This window comes from Podarcis cretensis (assembly GCF_951804945.1).
Source record: "Podarcis cretensis genome assembly, chromosome: 2".
NCBI classification, from domain to species: domain Eukaryota; kingdom Metazoa; phylum Chordata; class Lepidosauria; order Squamata; family Lacertidae; genus Podarcis; species Podarcis cretensis.
The window spans coordinates 97,090,248-97,111,687 of record NC_137171.1 but is presented as its reverse complement, the minus strand read 5'-3'; the positions used below and the strand labels follow the sequence as shown (position 1 = coordinate 97,111,687).

General features: G+C 42.2%; 1 protein-coding gene across 2 annotated transcripts in view; it reads right to left on the bottom strand.

The window, feature by feature from the left end:
* Positions 1 to 21,440, bottom strand: part of SHQ1 (SHQ1, H/ACA ribonucleoprotein assembly factor) — a 58,564-nt gene that overhangs the window by 24,617 nt on the left and 12,507 nt on the right. For both annotated transcript variants that reach the window (XM_079963133.1, XM_079963134.1), the window contains exons 8-11: positions 14,299 to 14,453; positions 13,221 to 13,274; positions 10,471 to 10,594; positions 2,318 to 2,438 (exon numbers count right to left, since the gene is read on the bottom strand). In XM_079963133.1, coding sequence (XP_079819259.1) covers positions 2,318 to 2,438; positions 10,471 to 10,594; positions 13,221 to 13,274; positions 14,299 to 14,453 — 454 coding nt within the window. The remainder of the gene's footprint in view (positions 1 to 2,317; positions 2,439 to 10,470; positions 10,595 to 13,220; positions 13,275 to 14,298; positions 14,454 to 21,440) is intronic.

The window sequence follows — 21,440 nt, the reverse complement described above, 5'->3', positions numbered from 1 at the left end:
CAGCACTGAGCTTAGCTTTATATACCCTTCAGCCAGGACCTCCAACCAATCAACATGTTTCTGCTAGATTCAAAACCTATAATTATGGTCCAATAGATTTGAATGGAATGTCCGCTATGGAAGTGAAAGCTGGACCATAAAGAAGGCTAATCGCCGAAGAACTGATGCATTTGAATTATGGTGCTGGAGGAGACTCTTGAGAGTCCCACGGACTGCAAGAAGATCAAACCTATCCATTCTTAAGAAAATCAGCCCTGAGTGCTCACTGGAAGGACAGATCCTGAAGCTGAGGCTCCAATACTTTGGCCACCTCATGAGAAGAGAAGACTTCCTGGAAAAGACCCTGATGTTGGGAAAGGCAAAAGGAGAAGGGGACAACAGAGGACAAAATGGTTGGACAGTGTTCTCAAAGCTACCTACATGTGTTTGACCAAACTGCGGGAGGTAGTGGAAGACAGGAGTGCCTGCTGTACTCTGGTCCATGGGATCACGAAGAGTCAAACATGACTAAACAACAAAACTGACTACTTAGATGCAACTGCCCCATACATAAAAGTTGAAACCTTGCCTACACATTTCTGTATCCTATAAACAGTGGGCAACTGTGACAGTTTGACTGCCAAATGGCAGGCTGCCAGCAGAATTCATATGCTATGTACTATGTATATATTATTTGGCTCTAGCCTGGAGCAAAAGACAAGGGTTTTCTTCTTCACGCAGTTAAATATGTATGCCAAACAGTATTTTTATATAAATTATTTAACAAAATTTATATATTGCTTAATTGTAAATAAAACCTCTAAGCAGTTTTACCACCACCATAACATTAAAACAAAGTTTCTCTACACAGGCAATTACTCTTATCTCCACACCTCCAATTTTGCCACACAGAGTCATTCCAAATGCTCAGGGACTTCTGACAAGTCTTGAAGTGGTGGCAAAAAGCACCATCTAATACCGCCATTTCTGCTGGTTAGCAGGTATAGAAGTCAGTCAGTAGACCAGATGACTATTTCTATTATCAGAAAACATCTCAAATTAGAAAACTTGAAGTGTAAGTTCTCTTTACACCAAAACTTGGGACACTCAGCAGCAACTAATCCATCAATAGTACTCAACTCTTCAGAGACTATTTCCTCTAAATGCTTACATTTGGAATGCAATTTAGTTAAAGCTGATTTATTACACCTCTGGTGGGCATGCTCTAAGGCTGTAGTTCCCAATAAGCTAAGTACTGCAGGCCCCCTGTTTTTCGAAAGCCAAGCCATGGACCCTTTACTTTTGGAAATGTTGATATCTCTATCCCAGTTGGGAACCACTGCTCTAAGGCACAAGCTTTCTAAGATATGTTTCTACATTTTATAACATGAAATAAACTTTATATAATCTGATGTTTGCCTTAGTGTGATTTAGATGAAATCAGGAGGAAGGACAACCAACTTATTATTAGTTTGTTGATTGCAACTATTTAGACATTAAGCTAGAAAGTGAGAACACTACTCAGTAAGAGAGACTGGATGTAGAAGATTATATATTTTGCGTTCTCATTTTGTATTTTTATGTTGTGAACAGCCCTGTGATCTTCGGATGAAGGGTGGTATACACATTTTAATAATAATAATAATAACAACAATAATAATTCATTATTCTCAGTGAGAAAAAGATTCAAAGCCCAGTGGTGGCAATTATATTTGAAACCATGGAGACAAGACTTGCAAAAGACCCCATAGTTCAAGCATATCCCTTCCATCATTTTTTCAAACACTTTTACTTACCCTCAGCACAAATATGCTTATCCATATTTAGCCATGCCTTTCCTTTCTGCCACAATACTCTTTTGCTTCCAGATTTGCAAGCAATCAAGATTTTTGATTCAGAATAAATGCCTACAGATTAGGTGCCTTTATGCAAAATAAAGACACTGCGTAATCTTTTTTTTGTCAGAATTTGGGAGTTCTTTGGTACACAATATGAAACGCCTACAATATATCTCCTCAGCTGAATGAGTTTGTATTGTACTCTGCAAAATGCTGCTTAGCAATTTTACTTTAACGTAGTTAAGCCATTTTCCTGGTTCTCAAAATTGTCACAACACAGGAATTTTTTTACACTCGCAGCCTACTTTTGTGTGTGTTGTATGTGTGTGTATATACAACTTGTCTGAAGAAAGCAAATCTTATCATCAATGTAGAATTCAATTAAAAGTTTCTGCTTTTGCCTTCCAAGAAAACAGTGCCATTTGCAATAAGGAATTTGAATACCGGATCAATCATACCAAAATGCTTTCATCAAGAGAATGACAAGACATAAAACTTACTTGGCTTTTTGAATCCAAACGCAGTAATCTGTGATATAAAGGTCATTAAGAATATATGCAGGATCATTTTCTCGAAAAATCTTGTGAATATCTAACAGACACTTCAGAACTGCACTTTTGCCTGTAAGAGAGGAAACCATATGAACACATTTACATTTTTTATCCCCACCAACCAGTCCTTATAAAACTCTCCTACTTGAAAATTTGGATGGAAGTTGACTGAACACCTTATCAGTAACATGCTATTAGTTGCAGCAAATTATCCCTTTAGGATAAATCAGTGGTTCATGAAAACCTGAGAAGATTGCAGATTGTCAGCATAGTAAAACCCCTGTTTACATGTCAGAATTAAGGAAGAAGAGCAGAACTTTAGCAGGCTGGTTCACACAGAATGCAAAAACACTTGAAATAGTGGTTTAAAAGAACCTCTGGTTTGAAGGTGGCTCGTTTAGGAACTGAAGGAAGCAAAAGAAGAGGCAAAGCCTCAAAATAGTACTCAAAGGTGAATCTTCATCCAGTAATAATAGTCCTTGCGGGGTGTAAAACAAATGTACTATGTGGTTTGGTTGAAGATAGCCTTCCTCAAAGGTACATGGTAAAAGGTTCTCCTGTCAAGGCAGCGTCTCTCTGGTGTGTACCTGCTCCCAATTGCTTCAAGAATTACCTGCAACTTGCAGCAGACCCTGGATGTAACTGAAGATTTCGTTCTGGGTTACCTCGCTGAGCAACTGTGCTGTGATGGGGCCTCAGACAGGAAGAGGCAGCTTTTAAAACGTGGGTGCCATTCAAAAATAGGGCTTTGCAAAAGCAGAAACTAGCAGGATGAATTTTGTCTGCCGGCATAACCAGTAGAATTGCTGCAAAACAACTGGGCACGTTCCCAGTTCCAAAAAGGAGGCAGGCAGCAGCACTACATGCCTTCTGGAGCTTCTGAATTACCTGAAGAATCAATCAACATTATAAGAATCAATCCCAGTTCAGTGGTGCCTCGCAAGACGAAAAGAATCCGTTCCGCGACTCTCTTTGTCTTGCGGTTTTTTCGTCTTGCGAAGCAAGCCCATTAGCGGATTAGCGGATTAGCGCTATTAGCGGTTTAGGGGCTTAGCGGATCAGCTGATAAGCGGCTTAGCGGCTTAGCTGATAAGCGGCTTGGCGGATCAGCTGTTAAGTGGCTTAGCGGCTTAGCTGATCAGACGATAAGCGGCTTAGCGGCTTAGAAAAAGGGGGGGAGGGGAAAAAACCGGCAGGAACTCGCAAGACATTTTCGTCTTGCGAAGCAAGCCCATAGGAAATTCGTTTTGCGAAGCACCTCCAAAACGGAAAACCCTTTCGTCTAGCGGGTTTTCCGTCTTGCGAGGCATTCGTCTTGCGGGGCACCACTGTAGTTACACAAGCATGTCACAATCTCCCCTTTTAAAGTTGGGTTCTGTAGGAGTGGGGGTGTAAGCAAGAGGGGTCAGCAGCATTATTATTAATAATAATAACATTACTATTACTATTTATGTGATTGATGTAGTGCCCTTCATCATAAGATCTTGGGGCAGTTCACAGGAGCCAATGAAAAGGGTGGAAAGAGTGTGTGTGAGGCTGCAGGTAAGCTAAATGCAAAGAGCTGGCTTCGCCAAAAGTGTAATTAGATGGGATGTGTAAATCTGATGTGTCTCTTCTCTTCTTAGCGAAGAGGAGAGACCGTTACGCAGAGAAGGAATTCCTTGCAGGGTGAGAGGCCTCTGCCCCCAGGCAGGGGGGCAAAGTCAGCCCCCCAGACATCTCTATCTGGCACTTAGGACTCTTCACTCCCCTCCTCATCCCATTGGTTCTTCCACAGGAGGCTTACTTCTTGCCTGGCTGGAATATGCCCTTGAATTCTTGGCTGTGTACCTATGCAAGTGTGTGCCAATATAGCCCACTGTACAAAGGAAAAATTTGCCTCTGGCCACATCCACTATTGGTACTATTGGCAGTTGGTCCCCCAGAAAGTTGCCCAGATGACAATGTGGCTGTCAGTCTGAAAAAAGCTCCCCAGTCTGCCTTAAAAGGGGCAGGAGAATAGAAACTTGGTTTTTCCATTACACTTTGAAAGTAAAGGCTACATCTTGTTTCTATGGGTTTTTTGCATGTCAGCATAGGTGCCTCGATATTAATGAAATGCTCAGTTTCTCATGAGGTAACAAACAAGACCAGTTCCTGCAATTTGGCGGACTGCTATTACAGGTAATGCACCATCTCAAGACTGCTGTGGGCAGAAAAACGAAGCAAGCTTTTAAAGTGAATGAGAGCCCAGTTATACAGCAACGTTAAATTGATTTCTGAAGCACGAGACCTCTGCACTGAACAGCTTCAACCCACTTCTCCACCATCACTTCCTGTTCTCCAGAGGATTTTTCTTCTGCAAAAAGCAATGCTAAAAGTTCAAATATATCATGAAATGCTCATGGGCCGGTGGGGAGAATACAAACCTACGATTTGTCAGCCTAAGCACCTGAATGAAAGAGGGGTAGGGTGGCAGCTTTCAAAGACTTTGAGCCTTGTTCTCCCTTGTAACTCCACATCAGAGTCTGAAAGGGATAAGTAATGGGCGATGTGACAAATCAAATGCTCCTTGGTTGTATCCGACTCAAAACTCCCTCTGCTGTTGAAGATCCCACGACTTGGAGTATCTCCAGCTGGGAGAGATTGAGACGGAAGAGAATAGGTAAAAGGTTTGCAGAGAAGGAATGTGCTATTAAAAAAGTCCAGGGCTCCCTGCTCCCTGCAGCGCCGGGAAGAAGCAAGCTAGTGAGGGAACACATGCACAAAGCTGCAAGTCAATTACTGGCCTAAGAACTAACGAGTAAACTTTGCTCTCCGTTGGGGTAGAGCTATTATGCCTGCCCTCTTCTCCACCCTAAAGCTTACTGCTGGAAAGTTGTGGAAATCAAAATTTGGCCTACATACCTCACATGAGAAAAAGTAATTGTTTGAATCACAGGCATTATTCCTAATTAGACACACTGCTTGAAGTTATGGTTTTTCAGATACATTGCCAAAGAGGCATCTGAAACAGCCGTTAGCAGAATCTGGAGGAACAAGACTATTCAGATACCGATATACTAAAAACATGGCCGATCACGACTTTGTGCTCTAGGGCTGCATTCAACCCTCATTTACTCAGCTGAAATTATTGGCCATAATTAACATTAGGGGCCATCAATTTCAAAGGGTCTCCTACAAGCAGAAGTTAGTTGAACACAACCCTTAGTCTTCCGTGCAAGATCCTTTTCAACAGGGAGATTCATTTGTTTACTTGTAGAAACACCCTGCTTTTCTGAAGGTTGTAGAACAGGTTCCCAGACTGCCTCCCTTCCAGGCACTGGCCAGACCCAGAACTGCTCAGCTTAAGCAGAGTTATTGCCTCATGTGCCTTTGCAGTGATGCTGAGGCTAGTCCAAATAGCTTCTAGCCAATAAAGATACAGATCATCAGGATTAAACCCCGTTGAAAGCAATGCAGTGCACCATTACAGCAAACTTTAGCTAGGTTTGGGCGAAAGACACTGGGCCACACTGCAAGTTAAACAGGCTGTTTTTAAAATGCAGCCAGAACCTACCACACGTCTCTAACAAAAATGCAAAACATATCTCTCCACCCACCACCCCGGTTCCAAATCAGCACTGTGGTGCAGAGAGAGTCCGTCCCCCTGCCCCAAAGGCCCCTCTCCTACTGAGAATGCTCAGTCCTCTTTTGGTGTGCCTTCGCCTTGGATGTTTTTCTCTCTAAATATTTTTGTACTTTTGCAAACACTGAGGTTCATCCAAGCCTGGTGATCCGCTCCTCTTGTGCGCATATGTTGCTCTAGCTAAATAAGGATCCAGAGAGAGTGACTTTGCGATTAAGAAGGTTGACAACCAACATGAACGTTCCAAATTTTGTTAGGCTACAACTCCTACAATTCCCATCCACCAGCTGTGCTGCTGGGACCTTGTTGGCAATGCCAAGACAGGATGTACAGTGGTACCTCAGGTTACATACGCTTCAGGTTACAGACTCCGCTAACCCAGAAATAGTACCTCAGGTTAAGAACTTTGCTTCAGGATGAGAACAGAAATCGTGCTCTGGCGGCACGGCGGCAGCAGAAGGCCCCATTAGCTAAAGTGGTGCTTCAGGTTAAGAACAGTTTCAGGTTAAGAACGGACCTCCAGAACGAATTAAGTACTTAACCCGAGGTACCACTGTATTCTAAAAAGATATTGGGACAAAACCACCATCTTGGTATCAACACATTTAAAGAAGTAAGATACCAAACGCTTGAGGTGAATTGCCAGGCTGGTAGCTACACAAAGTCATGCAACAAGTGAGGTATGTTTTCAGGGTGGATATGTTCCATCTCTGGATCAGGAGTATGAACCAAATGTTCAGCCAAGATCAAATGCTGCTGGTATGTCCCTTTTAGTAAACTGTTGGAACTCAAAACACATTTTAATATTCTGTTGCCTGAACAATAGAATCAAATACACCTAAGATTTCATTTCCTGCTACGAAAGCTCATGAACCAGGCCTGGCATCCTAAGCCAATCAGTATTTCAAGGCAGCAAGCTCCTTTAAAATAAATGGGATTTGCTTCGTAGAAGATGGATTTGGGTCTAGTGCATAGATATACAAAGAACCTAGGGAGAATGGGAAAGTGAGCCAGAGCACATACTTCACCTACTTTTATGAAAAGTAGTAGTGGTAGTAGTAGTAGTAGTAGTAGTAGTAATTTATTTATACCCTGCCCTTCTGGCTGGGTTTCTCTAGCCACTGTGGGCAGCATCCAACAAAATATTAAAAATACATTAAAACATCAGTCATTAAAAACTTCCCTAAACAGGGCTGCCTTCAGATGTCTTCTAAAAGCCAAGTACAGTAGTTGTTTATTTCCTTGACATCTGATGGGAAGGTGTTCCATAGGGTGGGCGCCACCACCGAGAAGGCCCTCTGCTTGGTTCCCTGTAACCTCCCTTCTCACAGTGAGGGAACAGCCAGAAGGCCCTCAGAGCTGGACCTCAGTGTCTGGGCTGAACGATGGGAGTGGAGATGCTCCTTCAGGTATATTGGGCCGAGGCCATTTAGGGCATGTTAGGACAGCACCAACACTATGAATTGTGCTCAGAAACGTACTGGGAGACAATGTAGGTCTTTCAGGACCAGTGTTATGTGGTCTCGGCGGCTGCTCCCAGTCACCAGTCTAGCTGCCACTGCTAGCTATCTAGATCAAATACAATCCTTACACATGGAAACAAACTAAATACGTTCTTCCTACCGTAGCTGAAAACATGTTTTAGCTATACAGGTTGCAGAAGAACATCTGCGAAATTCACAAAATGCATCTGAGCTACTTAATTAATCTATTTTTACTCCATCTCTCTCTTCTAGTTTACTAATTATGTCAAAAGCCATTTTAATATTTCATGTCCTACTAACTCGCTAATCAAATGCTTATCAAATTCAACCGAGCTTGTACATGCTGCCTTTTAAAATTAGATCTAACACGACATGAGAGGAAGTAAAAGTGTTAACATGTCAATGTCCTGCTGATCAAAGGACACCGAGCCGTAATGCACTAACATATTTTGTTCCCAAGACAAAAGTCTGTACACACACACAAAAAGGCAACCACATGCTCAGGGACCTGGTTTCTTTTGTAGTGTTTCCCTAGCAACAGTGAAACTTTTAAAATTCCAAGTTTAAATAGTAATTTAGAGCTCTGGCACAAGAGCTGCTGTGAAAGGCATACTGCCTCCCATATAGCCACTGCTTTTGCTACTCATGTTTGCTACTTGGCCTGAGGATTACAGGGTCATCCACTCTCAATACCGTGCAAGAATGCTTCTCATAGGTTAGTCAGTTCAAACGCCCATCCTAAGCCAAAGCACAGATAGACAACAGACACCACTTGAGCCTTTTCATACTGAATACTGAATACTGAAGTGCAGTTTCTATAACATGACTAATGCAAAATATTTATCCCATCTTGCTTGCACTTCTCACCCCAGACCACCACTACAGTCCTAACCTTCAGTAGCAAGAGAGGCCTTCTTGTACTCTTAAGAATGCTAGGGTCCCATTCAAAATAAGTTCTAACCCACATAGCTGCAGAATGGTGGTCCCATGTTTCTGGAACACCCTCCCTAGGAAGGTATGCGTGGCCCCTACAATGCTGTCTTTAAAACAAGCTTTGAAGACCTCCTTATTGCAAGCTTTTAAAATCAGTATTTGGGACTGTGATGAATTGTTTTCTGTCTGTGTTAAAATTAAAAGGTTATTTTTTGTAATCTTTTTTAGGCTCTCAACTTCTTTTAAAAAGCAGGTTTCATTTAAGTATTTTTGTCCACTCTAGGGCATATTGCAAATGTCAGTGGTTTATTCCTCTAATTGTAGATAAATGTGGGCAGGATTACACCCATTACTTATAGATACGACAGGCTTTCAGTGTACGAGTATTGACATTTTAATGCCAATTATTACTCACTTCCACTCATAATACTACATTTGTAGTAATTATCTTTACACACCATTATTAGGACTATTCTTCCAACTTATTTAGTCAAATAACGTGTCATTAAGTTCTCTCAAAGCATCTGGAAAATCATTATCGATCATGCTATGCACTCTTCCTTTCTCCAATGAAATAGTACAAGTGGACATGGTTAAGAACTCATTTTTATCAACTATACACTCAAGCCCAAGTTATTTAAATTCCAACCACAACTCCAACAATCATTCAACTGAGCCAATCACATTTCATCTTAACAATGGTTTCCTGGGTAACTTTACACAATCAAAGGAAAGCATTTGCCAGTATGGAAAGAATTAAATTAGTTCCTTTTTGACTTTTTACAATGCTTAAAAAAACACAAAAAACCCCACAACCCACAGTTGAACATTATGAAGAGTAGAGAGACTGGGAGACTCAAAGGGGTACAGTGATATTTTGGTTCTACCTAGTTCATTCAAAAGAAGGCTTTGCTCATTGTTACAGGTGGCTTTCAACAACACATTGGGTGTCACTCAACTAAGCATTACTCAGAAGAGACCTACTGAAATTAATGGAGTTCACACAGTCATCTTTATTAATTTCAATAGGTCTACTCTGAGTAAAACTTAATGGATTATCACCCACTGTCAGAATTTGCTACAAGCCAAATGGTCCGAGACATTTCCATTCAATGTATATTCAGGATTATCTGTAGACAAAGGATCTCATGAAGCTCAACACAGGGACAAATCCTACTGCACCGTAGACAACAGTTGGTTGGTTGCCTTGCTTTTGTTCTTGTTTTTTAAACAAGCAAGTCATGTACCATGACATGTACTATGGTGATCTGTTTTAACTGTTGCATTTTTATTATAATTGTTGTAAAGTGCTTTGATTTTTTTAAATGAAATTGCAGCTTAGAAATATTTTCATAAATAACTTCTGAAAATAAAACAGTAACAGCTAACTGAATTAAACCTGACTTTTAAAATCAATTAAAGGTAAAGGATCCCTGATAGTTAAGTCCAGTCGCGAACGACTCTGGGGTTGTGGCACTCATCTCGCTTTACTGGCCGAGGGAGCTGACGTTTGTCTGCAGACAGCTTTTCCAGGTCATGTGGCCAGCATGACTAAGCCGCTTCTGGCGAAATCAAAGCAGTGCACGGAAACACCATTTACCTTCCCTCCAGAGCGGTACCTATTTATCTACTTGCACTTTAACGTGCTTTCGAACCACTAGGTTGGCAGGAGCAGGGACCGAACAACGGGAGCTCACCCCATCGCGGGGATTCAAACCTTCAACCTTCTGATTGGCAAGACCTAGGCTCAGTGGTTTAGACCACAGCGCCACCCACATCCCCATAAAAAATTTGATTAAACTATGACAATTCAGTATAAAATAGATTTGCGCTGCAATCGTACTCATGTAGACTCAAAAATAAAACTTAGTCCTAGGCCAATGTTGCAGCCTTAAGAATGTTTATAAACAGAAATAAAATGATACATTAAATTACTAAAAAGATGCCCCATGAATAAACCCAGACTCCTTGTAAAGTTATCTAAAACTATGCCTTTGTGAACAAATGTGTTCACCACACACAAATACCCAACTAATTTGCCATAGCCAAACTGTAAAGATAAAACTTAAATATCTTACCAAGTTGTAATATCATAATGGTGTCATTTAAGGCCCGAGTCACTAAACTGAAGTGTCGGTAGAGTGGATAACACATAACTCTTCTCCCAAAGGACATCAGAACTTCCGAAATGCTAGTAAAACTCTGCATGGAACAAACATTTTTAAAGGCCACAATTACTAGGGGAGAAAACATGTTTGCAGTGGTACCTCGGGTTACAGACGCTTCAGGTTACAGACGCTTCAGGTTACATACTCTCCAAACCCATAAATAGTACCTCGGGTTAAGAACTTTGCTTCAGGATGGGAACAGAAATCGTGCGGCGGCGGCAGCGCAGCAGGCCCCATTAGCTAAAGTATTACCTCAGGTTAAGAACAGTTTCAGGTTAAGAATGGACCTCCAGAACAATTTAAGTTCTTAACCCGAGGTACCACTGTACTTCAACAGTAGTTGTAAGACAAAAGTAAACAGCAGGTTGTTACTTTCCTATGAAATTACAGGCAGTGTTGTCTTGCCAATGAAATTCCCATTCAGTTTCACATTGGAAAGCCCCTAAGCCTCATCTACAGGCCCCATACCATCATCCCCACAGTTCAGCAGGCCACAGGGCATATACCCTGATTAACCAAAATAAGCACGGCTATTAAGTTAACATTCTAAAAACGTCAAGGAGGAATATATTTGCCAATGTCCTGTAAAACGCAGCAAATCATCTGCCCCTTCTGTTCTGGCCACGATGGCAGAGCAATTATCGGAAGCTCTTATTGAGCAGAGTCTTACTTTCGCTTTACTTGACTGATGCTCTCAGCACAAGGACCTCTATTGATTTTATGTTAACTAATACGCCTGAAATCTAAAATATCAGGCTTCTTGTCATCTAACCGGGGAATTAATATATCCCCGCAGCCTAAAAGGAAAAGAAATACCTTCCATCCATTAAGTTTTACAATTGGGATTTATTCATAAATGGGCCCTCTCCTATGAGAGACTCTGATTAATTCACATTTGCACGATACTCATAGGGTGAACTTATACAGGTATTGTCTTCCTTACTCCCATGCTACAGTTACGTTGTTCGAAGAGAACACAGCTATCCCTTAATACCCTTTTCAAATTAAAAAAGAATAACACAGCTTCAACAAGCAATAGACCTTAAGAGTCCTTTTGAAAGAGCAAATATGTTTGCCATTCTCCACTAAGAGTAAAATTAAAATCTGGGCAAACTGCCTAAGAAGAGAAATCTTCTTAACTGTTTTGTAGCTAGCTATCTCAAGTTGAGGCTAATCCTTCCAGGACAGGCCATCTCCCAAACTCTTGAATCCAAGAACTTGGAAGAAGGAACAGGATTTCAATTTATTGGCCCACATCCAGCCCAAGCAGTCTAGCACCTGAATTGCCTTCCATAATTCGGATGGCATGCATAGATGGAGCTGGGTATCATTTGCATACTGAGGACACCCCACTCCAAATCTCCTGATGACAGCTCCCAGCAGTTTCAGTGAAGATGGTAAATAGTACAGATGACAAGGTGGAAGTTTGTGAGATGACTACTTTCTTGAAACAGCCTTGAAGGTAGGAGTAGAACCAATGTAATACAGTGGCCCGAAAGGAGATTCCGACTAAACATCCGAAAAACTTTATGACAGTAAGAGCTCTTCGACGGTGGAATGGTCACCTATGGGAGGCTGTGGACTCTCCTTCCTTGGAGGTTTTTAAGCAGAGGTTGGATGGCCATCTGCCATGGACGCTTTAGCTGAGATTCCTGCCTTGCAGGGGGTTGGACCAAACAGCCCTTGGGGTCCCTCCCAACTCTACAATTCTCTGATTCTATCACTTCCAGAGCCACTCCAGAAGGGTACCACTGTCAACGCTATCAAAAGCTGCTGAGAGATCAAGGACAATGAGCAGGCTCACACACACTCTTTCTCTCCCAGCAAATGCCATCAATCAGGGCAACCAAGGCAGTTTCAGTGTCATGACCAGGTCTAAAACCAGAATCGCCCTCTCAAGTCCTTTGTCCCCAAGGGGACAAAGGGGATATTCACTCCTGTGCAATAGATGTTATAACTGGGCATCTAACACTTTTGGTCTAGGGAGGTCCTCTTAAGAAGGGAAATCCCTGTTTTCAATCTAGTTGTATTCCCAAAGATTTAAAAGATAGTATAGCAATACAAATGAAGTTACAAGTAGAGATGGCATTGGGAGAACCAATAAATTACTACTAATAAAAATCCCACCTGTCAGGGAACTGCCATTGGAGAGTCAGGTGGTGGAAGGGCTCAAGGAGGCTAGGAGACCCTCGGATGCTGAGGAAGGAACCAGCAGGGGGAGAGAGAGAGTTCCCGCAGAAACTCAGTCGGAGGGATGGCTCCAAGATACTTCCAGTGAGAACAGCGGGGAGGTCTCAGGACCTCCGCTGGGGACGCCTACTCTGCGCAGGAAACTGTCACGCAGAGAATCCAGAAGGAGAGTTTCCGTTAAGGAACTCTTATGTTGGCGTAAATTCCGGAAGCGCTCACTGACGGATTCTGCCAGCGATTGAGGTAGCCATGCATCCATGGCTCCGCGGACTGGGAGAGTTTAGAAACTGATTGCATGAGTTGAGAACTCAACCATTTACGCACAAGCAGCCCCTTAACCCATTACACCACCTAAGAAGAGATATCCACTTCAGAAGGGATAGGGTGAAAGGTAGCAGTAAACCTTTTCCAGATATGCCTCTGTTTAACATGTATTGCCCTATCAATAAACTTGTTATAATTCATCTTACCTCCAGCCAGCACAGAGTTGAACTCAGCTTTCGTATGTTCCATGGAGACTCAACCTGAGAAGGAGGGGTTCAGGAAACCAAATTAGAACACAGCACTGTGTTTGTAAAAAGAAACCATTTGGACAGGAACTAAGAAACTGAAAACTGCAATTAAAACACATTTAAATGATCTCCATATATTTGCAGATACTATCCAACTTCAATTCCTCTCCCCTCCACCCTTTGTATATTTTGGTGTTAGACATTAGAGAACCATGATGGGGGGTAATTAAGAGTTAGAGCACCTAGGTCAGTACTATCTCCCTGAACATGTGTGGCATGTCCATTTCTGGACCTTTATTTCCCCTTACCCTCTATGCACTGTGAACATTTCCCATCAGCCAGTTCTCTGGCTTGAGTCTCTGCTCCAAGTCTTACCTGTCTACACACATCCAGATTTTCTAGGTCCTGTTGCTTCCTCAATCCTCCTCCCACCCAAACCTGCACCTCTAGCTCTCCGTCTCCAAAGATTGTATTCCCAGGTAACCCACAACAGATCTCCCCCAACGGTCAGTGGAAATGCCCATGTTGTTCTTAAGCACAGAACCGCTAGACTAGGATATGCTACAGAAGACTTGGTGCCTTGCCTCAAGAACAGTAATTCTCAACAAATAATCTTTGCTTCCAACAAAATAATGCTCCTGAGTCTAGAAAGCATCCAAGAAAACCTGTCCCCCACAAAAGAAAAAAAAGAAAAAAATTCAACATGTGGACAATGAAGAGCCCTCAGCTGTTAGCTGTAAAATCATTTCCTCCTCCTTTCCTCTACTGCTAAATACAGCTCAGCAGAGTTGCCGTAGCAGCATCCAAGAGAGAGAGTGAGAGAAGAGAATACCTCACACTTTGGACTGTTAATTTCAAACAGCTGCCTGGCAAACCACCCTAGTGATATAGCATTTCGGTCCTGCGCTTTCAACGCCAGGAACAAAGTCCGCTTTAAAAGCCCTGCCTCCCAGATGACAGAGAAATTCCCTGTAGCTATTCTAGCGGATCCACTTCACTGAAGTTTCATACAGGGGAGTAGAGGGGAGGAACTCACATTCTTCTCTCCTTCAGTGGCACAGACTTCATAGCAATAAGCCAGAAGTATATCAACTAAGCTCAGATATACTTGATGACAGGTTCTTTTATCAAGCAGGAAAGTTCTGTTGGTGAATTTTCTTAGCTGCTCTTTCTCATCTTCCGTAAAGGAAACTAAAAAAAAAACCAAAACCAAAAAAAAACCCACACACACAGAGAGAGGTTATTTTAACACACCATATCCATAGCCGCAATAAAAACCACATACTTTGAATTAACAAGGGCAGTATTGATGAGAACTTCTTCCCAAGCCCCAGAATTACTCCTGTGTTAAGTTCAGAATTAACCATTTGGCTTCTGCAGCACCTGCTTGCCTGCATCCATTCAGAATTAACAGAAGTTTCCTTCTGACTTTGCTCTCAACTTGCAACACATGCAGTCAAAAAAGCTGCAACTATTTCATTCTGCTCTTGTATACAGGGACATATGTCAATCTGATTTCTGTTCAGTATATCTAGTAGTAGTAGTAGTAGTAGTAGTAATAATAATAATAATAATAAATTTCTTACACCCCGCCCACCTGACTGGGTTGCACCAGTCACTCTGGGTAGCTTCCAACAAAAGTACAAAGCAAAACATAAAATAAGAATAAAACATTAAAAGCTTCCTGAAACAGGGCTGCCTTCAGATGTCTACTAAATTTATACAGTTGTTTAACTCTTTGACATCTGGTGGAAAAGGCCCTCTGTTTGGTTCCCTGCAATTTCACTTCTCGCAGTGAGAGAACCACCAGAAGGCCCTCAGAGCTGGAGACCTCAATGTCCAGGCAGAACGATGGGGGTGGAGACACTTCTTCAGGTATTCAAAGTGTGTAAATTTTTTTTAAATAAACCCACTCTTCAGACAAAAGGGCTCTCTGAGCAGTGGGTCTTCTCAGTAGTGGCGCCCTCCCTCCCATCAGATGTCAAGGAAATAAACAACTATCTGACTTTTAAAACACATCTGAAGGCAACCCTGTATTGGGAAATTTTTTATGTCTAATGTTTTGCAATTTTAATGTGCTGTAAGCTGCCCAGAGTGGCTGGGGAAACCCAGCCAGATGGGTGGGGTATAAATAATAATAAATTAATAATAATAATAATAATTTTTAAAAGACAGTTCCTGCACTCAGGCTTACAATCTGGTAGGCACAACACTTAGAGGAAAAGGGCACGGGGAGGGAGGAAGTTGAAACAAACTCGGGTACCTGTTTTTCAAGGTACAGAGTGGTGTCCAACTAACTTGTTCCATCACTGCAAGGATTTCCACTTGTGTAACACAACTCCCGTTAACCTCCACCATCATGCACCCCCCCCCAAAAAAAGCCACCAGTTATGTAGTTTCCCCAACCTTTTGGAGCACTTCTGGGGAGGGAACAGGGCACACCTGGGGAGACAGAGAAGAGGGGCAAAGTCCCACTGTGGAAGGGTAAATCCCTGTGCTGAGGGAACAAGTTCGCTGGATACTGCCCACGAAACTCTTATAAAGAATCGGCTCAAATGGAGATAGCTGAGGGAAAGGAGGAACCGAAGGTCAGCAGAGATGAAGGAGTGTCCCTTCTTCCCATCTCTCCCTCTGCTATTGCCAGGTAAAATGGCTGCTCCTAGGTGACAGCTGAGAGGGAGAACGCACCAGAGGCAGTTTTGCCTAAAAGCAGAGGATGTGGTAGCAAAGCTTCTGGCAGCAAGGAAGATATAACACTTAGGTCAGGCAACGAATGTGGCTCAATGATGGCAGAGCATGTTAAGCTCCCCAGGTTCAAGCACCCCAGCACTTTCTAGCAGTCCTAGAAAAAGCACTCCCTTTCTGAAACCCTGGAAAACAGCTGCCAGTCAATGGGAAAAATACTAAGCTAGATGGACCGTCAGTCTGTCCTATGTCATTTGCCTTAGATCAAATGAAACAGAACCATATTATACAAAACATATCCGAGTCTGCTAGTGATCAACAAGTCAGGCTAGCAGTCGATTCCCTAATGCAAGACCTTTGATAGATGACTAATGCAAATGTTTTAGATTCTAAAGACATCCCTTCAAGACGTGTTCCACCCTCGCTTCAAAACTTATTGTAGTTGTCAATTATTTTGAAATCTAGACTGGATAAAGATTGCTCCCTTTAAACAGTCGATGCAAGTACTTTCAGGTATATCCCTTTGAATGTAAATGGCATCAATAGTTGAGTGAAGGGGGAGGGGGGTAAAACATAGACCAAGCTCTGATTCTTTTTTTTTAACAGACGTATGAAACAGCATAGCAATTATCTGAAGAAGCTGAAAATTAGAAATGCATATACAGGTTGTACTAAAACTAAAAATCAAAACATGCAGCAATAACTGAACTGCAGATGCGATTTTAAGTTGATAGAGATAAGGAAAGATGTTAACAGAAGGTATATTGGACTACTGCAATGCGCTCTACGTGGGGCTACCTTTGAAGGTGACCCGGAAACTGCAATTAATCCAGAATGCGGCAGCTAAACTGGTGAATGGGAATGGCCGCCAGGACCACATAACACCAGTCCTGAGAGATCTGCATTGGCTCCCAGTACGTTTCCGAGCACAATTCAAAGTGTTGGTGCTGACCTTTAAAGCCCTAAACGGCCTCAGTCCTGTATACCTGAAGGAGCATCTCCACCCCGATCGTTCAGCCCAGGGGATTCAAACCGCCGACCTTCTGATCGGCAAACCCTAGGCTTTGTGGTTTAGTTACATCTAAATTATTTCAAGGACTAATAATACTAATAATAATTTTATTATTTATATCCCACCCATCTGGCTGGGTAAGGGACGCGGGTGGAGCTGTGGGTTAAACGACAGAGCCTAGGACTTGCCGATCAGAAGGTCTGCAGTTCGAATCCCCGCAACGGGGTGAGCTCCCGTTGCTCGGTCCCTGCTCCTGCCAACCTAGCAATTCGAAAGCACGTCAGAGTGCAAGTAGATAAATAGGTACCGCTCCAGCGGGAAGGTAAACGGCGTTTCTGTGTGCTGCTCTGGTTTGCCAGAAGTGGCTTAGTCATGCTGGCCACATGACCCGGAAGCTGTACACCAGCTCCCTCGGCCATAAAGATAAATGAGCGCCACAACCCCAGAGTCGGACACGACTGGACCTAATGGTCAGGGGTCCCTTTACCTTTACCTATCTGGCTGGGTTGCCCCAGCCACTCTAGTAATACTGAGATATGTCCAAACATATTATCAAACCATTACCAAATGAAATGAAATAAATACCTTAACAGATTAAAGAACTGGGCCAAAACGAAAAATGAATTTCAGAAGGGAGAAATGTAAGATTCTGCACTTAAGCAGGAAGAACCAACTGCACAAATATAAAGTGGGGGACATTTGGCTTACCAAAGGTACATGTGAAAAGGATCTTGGGATCTTAGTGGACCACAAGCTTAACATGAGTCCACACCAGAAAAATAGAGGGGGGGGGGGAGCAAATGCTATTCTAGACTGAATCAACAGAAGTATAGTATCAAAATGGAAGTAACAGTACCACTCTATTCTGCCTTGCTCAGACTACACCTGCCAGTTCTGGGCACCACAATTTAAGAAGGAAGTTGACAAGCAGGAACATGTGCAGAGGAAGGCAACCAAGATGATCAAGGGTCTGGAAACCAAGCCTTGTGAGGAACAGTTGAGGGAATTGGGTATTGGGTATGTTTAGCCTGGATATGAGAAGACTGGGAGGAGATATGATAGCTATGTTCAAATAGCTAAAAAGCTGTCACATGCTAGATGGTGAAGCTTGTTTTCTCCTGTCCCGGAGGGTAGGACTCAAACCAATGAATTCAAGTTACAAGAAAGGAGATCCCAACAAAACATCAGGAAGAACTTTCCGACTGCAAGTGCTGTTCAACAGTGGAATGGGCTCCCTTTGAAGATGGTGGGAGTATGCTTCTTTTGAAGTTTTTAAGCAAAGGTTGGATGGCCATCTGTCATGGATGCTTTGAGATTCCTGCATTGAAGAGGTTGAATTAGATGACCCTCAGGGTATCTTCCAACTCTACAATCCTATGATTCATTTATACTACAGAAGAAAGAAATCAATCCAGAAGAGGTAGAAAAATTGAGTTTCTCCTCCCTTAGGTTTGGAGATTATTCTGAAGAAACGCAGTTCGTATGTTTCTTACAGATACATATTCCTCTCCATTCCTCCTGGCCTCGTTCCAAACCATGTAGGTGCCAACCTAGGACTGCTATTCATGCATCTGATAAAATGAGATGGAAGCTGCTGCTGTAGTAAATTTGCCCATCTTTAAGACTCATGTTGCTGTCCTTTACGACAAGCAATTATAATGACCCAAACTAATTGTCTTGAATGGCAATGACAAAACCTATACTTTCTTATACTACACTGTAGCAAGTGCCTCTGGTATGAAAGATGAGGTGCTCTATTTCCTCAAGATCAGGGATGAGGAATCAGTTCCCTCCAGGCACTGCTGAACTTCAATTCCCATCAGACTCAACCACCATGGTCCAAAGGTTGGGGGTGATAGGAGTTGAAGTCCAAACAGTATCTGGAGGGGCAGAGTTTCCCCACTTCCACTTTAGGGCAACAACAAAAAGGCAAGCAATCATAATGGTGTGGAAACATGGCACTCAAGGAAGCAGAATCCATACCTAGATCTTTAGTTCGTACCACATGGACCACCACCTCAGCCTTACAGGATAGTCACACGTACAACCTGGTCTGGGCCCTGTCAATCTGTGGCCATAACTTTTTAGGACCTTTCCGAAATCCCTTTGCCTATCATTGTCACAAAAGACATTTGAATGTCTGGGATGCAGAACACTAACCCTTTCATTAAATCCAAGGACCTAATAAATAAGACTTGTGAACATTTCATTTAGGCGGCAGCAGTGCAATCCCACACATATCTACTCTAAAGTAATTCCCACCAAGTTCCAAGGAAGCTTACTCCCAGGAAAGCAGGCATAGGATTGGAGCCATAGATGCAAAGGGAAAGACGAGGCCTTATGAGGAAAAAAAAGCATCATTTTTCTTCTCCTATAAAAGGAAATCGGAGACTGATCGCTAGTAAGCATGATAGATTACTAGGAGACAAAATAAATTACCTCAGAGCATGTAAATGATATATTAAATGCATGTGGCTGCCTACGCTTATGAAGACTGCTTGTCGCCTGAAACAGAGCTTTAGAATTCTGCATTGTGAAACCAAATAAAAATGAACTGCTGTTAGGCAAGCCAAACGTGACTTTTAAAAGAAGTTAAATCCTTTCACCTGACGTTTGGGGAGCAAGGCTTCAGTTTGGGGAGCAAGGCTAACCATCTCCTTCCCCAAACCCCATGAGAAAAGCCAAGTAATTAGTTAAGCTTATGTAAAGAATTTGTTTGACTTGCTTTGCATAATGGAACGAAAGGAAATTTCGGCCTGTCAGTGAAAGGAATGAAGCGCCCTCTACTGGAGGGATACTTGGTCACAAAGCCAAAAATGATGGCGGCCTGCGCCACACTATTATTTCTGCTGACTTTTTTGAGGGGGGGGGGTCTTTTCAGCAGCCTGGTGTAGGAAGGCTGGAGCAGAAAGACGCAAAGGAAGAAGAGACAAGAAAGCAAACAGATGCATTGCACGAAAGCTAAAGCAGAACAGCTAAGAGCTGTGATACGCACACACCCTGTCCCAGAACTTGGACATAAAGTACAGCAAATCAAGCAAACCAAAAAAGGCAAAAATAATAATAAAAAAATCAAAGATAAGCTATTTTATTTTTGTTTTGAATATGATTTATAAAAAAGACTGTAAGTGTTGTAATCTAATGCAAGTGGCTTCAGGCTTTTGGCTGCAGGTTCCAAGGGGGGGGGGATGTTGTTAATCTGATATAATCAGCCCTTGCATTTCTTTCTGGAAATTTTAAAGCCTCTGCAGTTACAGTGACTGTTGTCAATAAAGAGAATTTACAAAAGCAATCAATATTTTTTTTTAAATGCCATTTGCTTTATTTAATCGCCGCAGATAACCATTCAAAATGTCACCTATACAACTGTATTACATGACATGGGTGCAATACCTCTTCTGAAGGGTAAATCTCACCACATAGCATTACAGTAAGAATTTCATCTATTATAAAATGAGTCAGGCTCAGATTCATTTTATTATGAAGCACTGCGATACAGCAGGGAAGACAGGTGTCATGCATTTTTAAAGCCCCCTTATTCTTAACAGCCCTTCTTCCGATTTTACCTGCATCAAGGTTACACACTGTAAGAATTATGAGGGACCTCACAAGCCCTGTTTCAACTTATTTAACTGCCAGAAGTTAAATGCTCATCCATTTCCTCTCTAGAGTCTCCATGGAAGAACGATCTATGACTTCCATTGGTAAACACTCCCCCTAACAAAATGTGTTGAGGGAATGTTACTGGGTTGTTTTTGTTCTTATTTTTATTATGTATTTTATGTGCTTATATTGTAATTTTATCTTGTGAACCATCCTGAGACCTGCAGGTATAGGCCATATACAGATTTTAACAACAGTAGCAGCAGCAGCAACAACAACAACTTTCTAATGTGTGCTTCTTATTCAGATTTTGCAACCCAAAATGCCTTTACAAACAAAAGCTAGTAACGGTTTGCTTTTAAGATTTCTTTAAATAGTACAAGTTTAATTTTCCTCACCACGAGATATCTGGCAAGAACAGAAAGTACTTCTACTGTCAATGGTTCAACTATAGAAGGGCAGATAAAGCAGTCCTTAATACTGTCGTTCAGTACAGTTAACCAAGGGAAGATAGCAAAAAGACACATTCATCAGTATCACCCAATTTGAAAATGGCTTTTAGTCAAAGCACAGCAGCAACAAAATGAAAGCACAGTCGCTGTTTGACTCAACCGCTAAGACAAATGTCAAACAAAAATTTGAATTTGCAAATAGATTTCATTAACTTTATATGTTCATAAATGTGCAGTGGTCTTAACAGGCTGCTTGGGCACACTAGGAAAATACAGTGAAAATGGGTTCTTGCCCCTCTTAAGAGTGTTGTGCACTGACCCTTCTCCGCTTAAGATATTCTCACTTTGTTGCTAGGCAGAGTGTGGGACTGGTCCAGTGTTGTGCAGAAACAACGCCAGTCACACCACACAGTATATGAGACCAGC